Raw genomic sequence first — 9797 nt, 5'->3', positions numbered from 1 at the left:
ACACACACACACAGACACTCTGCAGTCTCATTAACTAGTTTGTTTTGTGTCCTTTCAGGGATCCAGTTCTTCAAGAATGTGGTGTTGGTGGCATCTCCACAGGACCGTTATGTTCCTTTCCACTCTGCCAGAATAGAGATGTGCAAAACTGCTCTTAAAGACAGGACCACAGGTCAGACATGCATATATTAATCCTCCTTTCTTTGTCTTTTCAACATTTTAGAACAACAATCCCAAATTTTTCTCTCCTACTACTGCATACCAATCCTTTAACAGTGTGTCTTTAAACATCACTCTGCAAAACCGAATTGTGATTATTTAAAGTGACACTGTGTCATTTTACACAAATAAATAACACATCCTTCCTCCTCCAAATAAAAAATGAAGTGACAGAAAGAAAGCGAAAGAAACTGCATTTTATCAAACCTTGGTCAAGACTTGTAATTGGTCAAGTCTTGTCAATACCCAGTCTACTTAATGAGTTAAGCATTGCACAGATACAGATCAATGTATCACATCAGTTTAGAATTAATTACAAATCTCATTACCTTTGGACAGTTTTCTTTACTGTGTTGTTTCAAATACAATGATTTAGTGTTTCCACTATTTGTTTTCAGTGGTAAGGTACATCATATGACACTAAAGCTCAGCATTGAAACTCATACAAATGATGTCGTCCCTTTAACTGAATTGGGCTTTTTTCAGGAGAATGTCCACTTAATCAACTCACCTGTTAAGTGATGAGAATGTACAGCAATATGGATGACTTGCTGTACGTTGCCACATGTTTCCATACATCTCATGTTCTTTTCATTTTTGAGTGTTTTTTTAATGTTACTAAATTGCTGAATCTCCAGGGTGTATTGATCACAGCTAGTGGTCGGTCAAGGATCTTTCTTTTACCGCACTACTACATCACCTCCTTAAAGCAGTATGACTAGTAGTAGATCGTATATATATCAAGCTACAGCAAGCAGCTGTTTAGCTTAGCTTAACCAGGTGCAAACAATTAGCCTGGCTCTGTCCAGCAGTTCCAAAATTCACCTACCACTACCTCTGTATGTTATATATTGTTTGCTTAATGTTTTATGAGGGTTAAGTGCCAGATCATTGTATTTTTTGGCTGGGATTTCATTACAAAAAGTGTATCATGTATGTAGTAGCACTCACTGTTCCTTTCCATTTTTGCACTGAAGGGCCCGTGTACACTGAGATGATCACCAACCTCCTGCAGCCGCTTGTGGAGTCTAAAGAGTGCCGGCTGATCCGCCAGAACGTGTTCCACGCTCTGCCGAACACGGCTAACACCCTGATTGGCCGGGCCGCCCACATCGCTGTCTTGGACTCTGAGCTTTTCCTGGAGAAGTTCTTCTTAGTGGCGGGGCTCAACTACTTCAAATAAAGGTGCTAGCACTGCAGGCGTATGGAGCTGATCTGGAGGACAAGGTCTTTACCTTCACTTTGTATAGTATATTCAATGTATATAATCCCCGGTATCCATGAGGCAAGGCCTGTTTATCCAACTTGTTAGGATTGTTAGCAACGGTTATTAAAAGATCAGTGTATTGTGACTGTTTCAATTGCTAACTCAGAAGTTTGAGTTTGATGTGTAGCCATGCAAAACGAAACATCTGTCACATGATTGATTGTAGATGTTTTGTTGGCCTTATGAATAACCTCTAAGCCAGAACACTAACAGATGCTAATGGTGGTCGAAAGCATTTAACTATGTTCCCTTTAGAGTTGGTTTAGAGTCTGGTTGATTGAATTCATCTTTAAGGGTCACACCGATGATAGTCTTAAACTATCCCTAGAACCGAGGCAATAGATGCGCAGCATTTATCCCCTTGATTGTACATGAAGTATTTTGTTGTACAAAACATAGATGTTCCTTTATACAGAAATGAATATATTGTTTAAATTATTTATTTTTTATCTGCTTATGTGTCTACAGTGTAAGTAGTCCATCTAAATGTGATCTTTTATGTGTTGTTACCATCAAATCTATCAAATGGAATCAAAGTGTTAACAACAATGGAGGCAGTGTTACCCCATGTAGCCTTTCATTCAGTATAGCGGATATTTGCTTTTTCATACATCCACTTATGTTTAACTGTGCACCAGTTCAACTGGTCCATGAATAGCAAGTATAAGGCTACAGTGAGCAATACAGTATCTTTGATACCAAATGGCTGTACCTGCTGTGTTAGCCTGACATGTTTTCATTAATTGTTTGCACTGATTGATAGCAAGATTGACTAGATTAATGAATTGATCATTTGCAGAGCCCTGCCCTCCTTTGTTACTGTTGCTATGCATAGCCAAGCTTTCCAGAATTATAGTAATAACGGTGGCAGATTACCACTCACAGTTCTAATATTAGCTACACTTTTGTATATGTAATGTTAATGTAAGATCAGACTGTTATTTCATTCTAACATAGTCCTATTTGGCTGCTTAGTGTACATGTTCTTATTTTCAAGCACTATGGATACATTTTAACACTAAAAACAAACAGGCCTTTGGATGAGGACTGATGAATTTTGAAAATGTACAAACTTGGATTATGTTGTTTGGGTTGCTGGAGGGTGAACTTCCCCCCAATCCAATAAAGAGACAGAACAGCAAACGTTAGCCTAAACTTTGTTAGCATCCAGGACCGGCTTCATACAAAAGAGAGATACTGCACACTTGAGATGCTATTCCTGATTGGTCCTTTTTATAATGTAACCTGTAACAAACTACTGCAACCTAGTTAGTTAATGATGAGCTCCTCAGCCTTGCAAGTAACGCTCGAATCCTACTTTAGTTAGCTAGTTAGCCGGACATGCTAATGTTTGCAGCTCACATTAAATGTGTGCTTGTGCTTGGTTTTGGAAAGGCTACAAAGAGACACTCTTGAAACTCTTTGAATGCCAAGCACCTTTCTTACTACTGCACAACCAGTTATGGTTGCAAAGGTATGATTCAAATATTGCTATTCAGGGCAGGGGTTTAGCAAACGGTCAATTCATTTGATAAACTACCAGTATTGAAGCCAATCTATAGCATTATAACTACCACTAAAACCCAATTAAGATGCACAGCACACCATTTTGTCCCCTGAATTATGTGACAGGGAGATAGAAAACCGGCTTAATGATATAACAAACAGTACATGTTGTACACATAATGTGAAAGAGAAACACATCCATGACTGTACAGTACAATCTCATGGTCTAATGACCATCACTTTCTTAATGAGCCGTTTTAAATTATAGATTAAAATTGTCTACACAAGGATAGATCGCAAGAGACTTTGAAATTCATTATTTTTTAAATGGCGTAGATCATGGTGTCATTGCTTTGTTTTCTGGGATACTGGATGATTTTGCATTACACGGACCCACTGCCAAAATTCTCCTACAAACGTCATTTTCTAGAAACCAAGGTCAATACGATGCATGGCGATAGCAGGAAAGCGCCGTCGTAGCAGACGCTGTCTCGTGTTCTTGGACATACGATGCCATATTTTGATCATCTCATCAGCGAAATCAAATGTATGCTTTTTTAAAGAAACGTTTCTCTCCGCAACTTTGGCCACTGCATTCAAGTGTGACACGAGAGATGTCGTTTTCCAGCACAGTGGTGAGGACCGTTTCTTCATCACCGTGCTGTCCATCAAATGATGTTTACATTTTGACATTAGAGAGCTGTTATCATAGTGTTGCCACAGACGTCTCATATCCAGCGCTGCATATGTAGTTATGTACATACAGAGAGCTATATTTAACCTTTGCACTGGTTTGATGGCAAGTGCACTTTATTGACAACCTTGAATCAACCTCCACTAGCTTTACCACTAGCTTTACAAAATCCAGACAGCTATTTTCCCTGTGTTTTTTGTTTTGTTTTATTTGTACATGCACTGCTTCTTTAGATCTGAAGATTGCATCCTGCACTTGTTGTAAAAATTAACCACGGCTGTCCGTCTCGGGCATTCAAGCATTGTATCGTCTTCAAAGAGTACAAAAGATGACATCGCAAAGTGCTCTTTTTTGTTACCGTTGCGCTGCACGGTAAGCAGAGTGTCACCGTGATTGACTCAAATCAAATGGGCTCCTTTAGGGCGCAGAGATCGTTCTCAAAAAGCCACTAAGCAAAGCTGTGTAAGCAATCTGTAGGAGCTGCCATGCATCATGCATCATTTCTCAACACATACTGTATATGGATGAGGCTTTAGCTTGTTTGCGTTTAGGGCCATGTGTGTTTACCCAAAGGGGTCGATGGAGGTAAAAAAGTGTTTGTGGTATTGAGATTGGCCCCTTCAAGGGCAGGTTTGAAATTGTTTCATGAAATGGATTTCTGTCCTGTAAAAGGTTTCACTTGCAGGCGCCGTATTAGATCAGAAAGAATTGTATCTACATTACACTGAACTCCATTCTGTATTTTTATTTTTTTTTTTATGACTAAACATGTCCGTACATTTATGCTGCTGTAATAACTGAGAGTGAATTCAGAGGTGATCCATAAATCCAATAGATCCTTGCAAGTGCTGTCAACCTTCAAAACTAGCTGACTTGAACCTTTTTGTATTTGATTGCCCTTTACTGAGAGTCCAGTTCATGTGTAGTGTGTATGTGTGTGTGTGTGTGTGTGTGGGGAGGGAGGAGGGTGTGTAACATGTCTGTGAAAGGAGATGTGATATCATTGTCTGCCCGTTGCTGGGACATCCTTCATGTGTTTGAACTGAATGTAAAAAAAAATGTTTGACTTCACTGTGAGGAACATGTATTTATTTCATTCTGCAGTTTTTTTGCTGAATGTATAACATGTAAAGTACAGTAAATACTACTTCATCTGTGCCAATACTGCTCTAATATTTTTCTATGTTGCTGACTGTACTGTATGTATTCCTTAGTAGCTTGTGTCCTATGTAAAAATATAAATACAAATATATATATAGCATAGTATTATTATAAATGATATGATGTTACAATTAAAAATGTTCCTTTTGCATTATTATGGTGTTTGGCTTTCAGTTTCCTGTTTGCTTAAAAACATTTTTAACTTTAATGTTGTAATATCCTATCCAATCCAAATCTAATTTAAAGGTCAGTGTTTTATAACTTTCATAACTTATTATATGATAAATAAACATACTTTTATAATACATTTTATTATTATAATTAGTATTTTTATGACTTAATCCATTTTTATTTTATTTTGTTTTTACAAGGAGCATATTATAACTACAAATATATCCGAATTTCATCCACAACCCTGCAAGGGGTATGTGAGTTAAAAAAAAAAAAAAAGTTTTAAAAAGTCAGCCATGCAATATTCCTGAAATAATTCCAAGTCCAAGTTCCATAAACCACTTTTTATATTCAGTATTCCTATTTTCATTGCAATCGCTAACTGCTGTAAATTGTCAACTGTCATGATGATGTTAATTCACTGTGATGACCCTGTTCAAAAGAAGAAGAAACGCAAAGAAACAGAAAAGAGTTTGTTCACTGCAGTTGCCTCCCTGCCACAGAGACAAAGATCCTCAGTTTAGTGTTTCTCACTACATTTGAAGTGCAACCTAACAAAAAGACGCAGTTCAGTGCAAAGCTGTCTCATTGCGTCATGCTGACAACAAGTTGATTTGTCATGAATTTGGCGATAGATTCTAAACATTTGAAACGTATAAATTAAGTGGTGTTCAGTTATAAGGTTGTTAAATAAATCAGACAGTGATGGAGCAGCACTTTATTGTACATCTTTATATAGGAGTTTTTCCTAGTGAAAATGTTCTGCACTCACTGCATGGTGAGGAGGTACTTTCAAAGGCTGTAGATTATTGCAAAAAAAATGTAAGAACCACTGTCATACAGGCCATATGCAACCATGCACATTTAACTTCTGATCTCATACGAGTGTTATGTTGTGTGCCTGTAAAGGGACAAAATCTGTCATTATATATTATATAACATATTTTAGTTAAAACATTTTGTTACAACTGTCAATATATGTATATTATTACGTTTTTAATAATATATTACATTGTTATATCATGTTGTTATAGTGTTTATTATGTTGAGTGGCTTCACAGGTTCAGCTGGTGGCGAGGTTCCCGGAGGTCCAAGGCAGAGCATGCTGGAGGCCTCCCTGAGTATGAGAGCCTGTCCTGAGGCACAGAGAGCCATGCTGGAGGCATCCTTGGGTTTAAAATAAAATGACGTCCACAGATAGTAGATGATGAAGATGAAGAATTACATATGAAACCAACAAAACATTCAGATTTAGCCTGATATCTCCATGAGAGATGGGCGAGAAAGACGCATACATAGTGCATACTCGTTTATGTTTCATCAAATTATCTTAACTTTTAACACAATCTGGCATACAGGGAACATGTGGCAGGGTGGGATTCAGTGTAGGAACACTGGTTGGTGGCTGGGGCTCTGGGCAAAATAGGTTGGTGGAACATGTAGGGGGGCCCAGTGGGGACCCTCGGCTCTAGTGGCATAATCCTCTTCTGTGTGAAATGGGTTTTAAACTAATCCTACATTTTAGCACATCATCTATACAGCTTTAGTTTCAGCAGAAGCTGAGGTGAACTGTGAATCTAACAAAAATGAATCTTCAGGTCCACCCACGAGCTATTTTCTATTTTCTTACCTGCAAACGTCTTCATCAGCGGATGGAGATAACTCAGATGTCATCACATCAGCTTTGGAAATCTGATCACAAATAGAGAACATATTACCACCCAATATTTTGTTTTAAATATCCATCAGATTTTATAGTAATTCTGGTCCACATATGTAATTATACTTACTGTCAGCACATGCAGTTTGGAAATGCAAAGAAGAATTAATGGGCAATTCTGTTGCATTCACTTTCATTTATTTCCCAAATAACTTGGTTTAGATAAACTGGGGATTTGTTTTCAACCTGTCCGATCATCTGATTGTGTTGCCCTATTGGATTCAGTAAGAAAAGCTTCATGAATCACTGTTGCAGCATGGAGATAAGATATTATCATAATCAATGGGACAGAAATAGAAAAGAAAAGGCTGTGCAAAAAAACAGAATTGTTTTTGTTTGGCAAAATAACTCTGAAGGCAAACACCAGTCCATTGATTCCTATTTAAGACAAAAATATTTACAAACAGCTACTTTCATTTTATTTTATTTTTTACATCTCAATGATTTCCTATGACAGCTGGGCACTGCAGCTTTCAGTAAATGTTACACAGACTGGAGGAAGCAGTGCATTTGTTGGGAGCTATTTTCAGCCGTGGATTAATACACATTTAGTGCTCTTGAGTATTTTCCGGCAGCTGGACAGTGAATGTGGAAGTCCAGATAAACTACAGTGCCTATGTTCATCTTAAAAGACCAGCATGTAGGATTTAGTGGTGAAGTTTCAGATTGCAACCAACTGAATACTACTCTCCCTCTGAGTGTGTAGGAGAAACTACAGTGAAAAAGGCCTATTTACAATTCTACAAGAATTCTTATTTTCAGGTGATTGTATGAAAACATAGTTATGAATATTATATTCCATTTCTGCCAATAGATCCTCCTAAATGTTAAACACTTTAATTAATGTCACCCAGTGCATCAAAGTGGCTCACTTATGTATTTTTAATCATTTTTGGGCAACAATGGAGCTCTATGGCACAGAGGAGGATAAATTCATTATTGATTAGCCCTTTTAATGGGATTTGTTGACATTAACCAAAACACAGAATATCACCAGACATATCTTTTAAAATAAGGGATGCTAACACTGTTCAACAAAACCAAGAAAAATAAAAATAGAATATAAACTTACTGTATTGTTTCATACTTTACTGTATGTTGTTCTAATATCTTTTACAAACAGCTGTGTATTGCATTCATCAATTCGGTATTATCAATTCTGCACCAGATCCATTATAAATCAACTGAGCGTCTGTTACCTAATTTTTCCTAAAAGACCAATACAGACCCACAATACTCTACATGTAGACCAATATACTGGTCTCACCCAGGCTGTCACCCTGTCAGTGTCACTGTCCCTGAGAGGTGCTTGTGCTGTGTGCCGATATGTGGCTGTTTCCTGCCTCCCGAGCCACGCGGTCCACAGAGGCAGATTTGTCAAGGCCTTTAACTTCTCTCTGTGTATATTCTATTAACAAGCCCTGTAGTGGGACAACAATGACTCGCCATTTGTATTGTCCGTTGGTGACACCCGCAGTAAACGAATCATAGCAGCAATCCCCCACTGACGCCCCATTTCAACTGCATCAATTTATGACTTCCAGGTTTGGGATACCCCGGAGCTATAAATCCAGGCCACAACAATCCATACTCAATTTGATTTCAGGGTGTTCTTTCTCATTCCACCGTCCATTTGTCACTGCATGTTGAACTCATGATCCAACTGAGGCTAGTTGGAGTCCCTCTACTTGCCTTTTCCCTCTTTTTCCTTCTCTCCCTGAAATCAATAGAGCTCATTTTTCCACCCCGACCCTAAAGACATCACGCCGTCGCCGAAAACTGATGAGGGACCCGCGCTCACACATAGTAATGCATTTCATTTGCTGCAAGTTAACAGCAATTGGTTGGTCACATTCACTTATCATCAAATGCAATGAAATCACAGCAAATAAATGCAGCGCGCTTGTTTACAGCTTGGCTCTGGCACAAACACATCCCCTCCGAGGCCCATCTTATTCTGCATGTGTCGCTCCTCCTCTGCCATAAAGTAGAGGAAAAATGATTTTGTCATTAAATCCATCACTCGGAGTTGATTGAAGCGGTGTTCATTCCATTGTTTGCCTTGTGAAGGAGGGAAAGCATTAGTCCCAGAGTGATACTTTGGACAGGCGTCGTCAATAAGCAAGCCGCCAGTGGGAGTAATTATTGCTGCATGAAACTGTCAGTGCTGGAAGGTAATAAGATCTCACATGGTCTCATTATCTCCCATGACACTGATGAGCAGGATTTCACACCTACGTAACAGGAAGATAAAGCGGCACAACTACAGCAGAACTGGACTTTGAGTGCGGCTTTGAATGATGTCTTCTCTTTCTTGATGATTCATCTGGATGAGTTAAAGTTGTTTCAAATGTTCCTGCACAATCCTGTTGTTGAATGTTTTTTTTTAGAACGGATGTTCCAGGTAAGAACACACTGGCACATGCACACACAAGTGAATGCTTTTAAACACAACAGCAGTCAATTATTATAAACAGCTTTTTATGTAAGTAACTGCTACCTAACATAAAGTGGCCATAATGTAGGATGACTGGGATGTAAATCAGTACCAGTAACTAGTAAGATATTTTTTTTTTTCCACTGACTTTCTGCCCTGTATTTTGTCTTGTTATTGGATTATATTTCAAAGAAAGTCTATTTTTAATTACAAAGTTGAACCTGCAATTATGCTAATGAGTTAAATCTGGGTGTGATAGTGTTTGTAGATGGAGAATTAGACCCTTATCATCTGTGCTTGTCGTTATTCCTTTTTAACCACATTTCTTTTTCTCTATCCAAACAAAGATAGTAGCCAGAAATTACATATTTACATTCTGAATTTGTAGGCCATACACCATCAACCAAAACTTGTGTCTGTGAGTCAGCAGCCATGCTAGCAGCTCTGTCTGCTCATAGGCACAGTGGTGCTTAGAGCTAAATGCTAATGTGGGCATACTAACATGCTCATGCTGACATTCAGTTGTTATGCAGGTATAATGTTGGTATATATGTTCACCATTCTAGTTTGGAGTGTTGCATGCTAATTAGCACTAAACACGAAAAAAAAAATTTGCAGGTAT

At 38.2% G+C, this 9797-nt stretch overlaps 1 protein-coding gene across 1 annotated transcript in view; it reads left to right on the top strand.

The window, feature by feature from the left end:
- fam135b (family with sequence similarity 135 member B) overlaps positions 1-2372 on the top strand; it is a 35941-nt gene extending 33569 nt beyond the window's left edge. The window contains exons 18-19 of the mRNA XM_035680871.1: positions 59-172; positions 1197-2372. Coding sequence (XP_035536764.1) covers positions 59-172; positions 1197-1402 — 320 coding nt within the window. The 3' untranslated portion in view covers positions 1403-2372. The remainder of the gene's footprint in view (positions 1-58; positions 173-1196) is intronic.
- Positions 2373-9797: the final 7425 nt, after the last annotated feature.

The sequence above is a fragment of the Morone saxatilis genome, unplaced genomic scaffold, assembly GCF_004916995.1.
Source record: "Morone saxatilis isolate NCDOM2014 unplaced genomic scaffold, NCSU_SB_2.0 Contig9, whole genome shotgun sequence".
Taxonomy (NCBI): Eukaryota; Metazoa; Chordata; class Actinopteri; family Moronidae; genus Morone; species Morone saxatilis.
The sequence above is the reverse complement of the archived record's forward strand: the minus strand, read 5'-3'. Positions and strand labels throughout refer to the sequence as shown.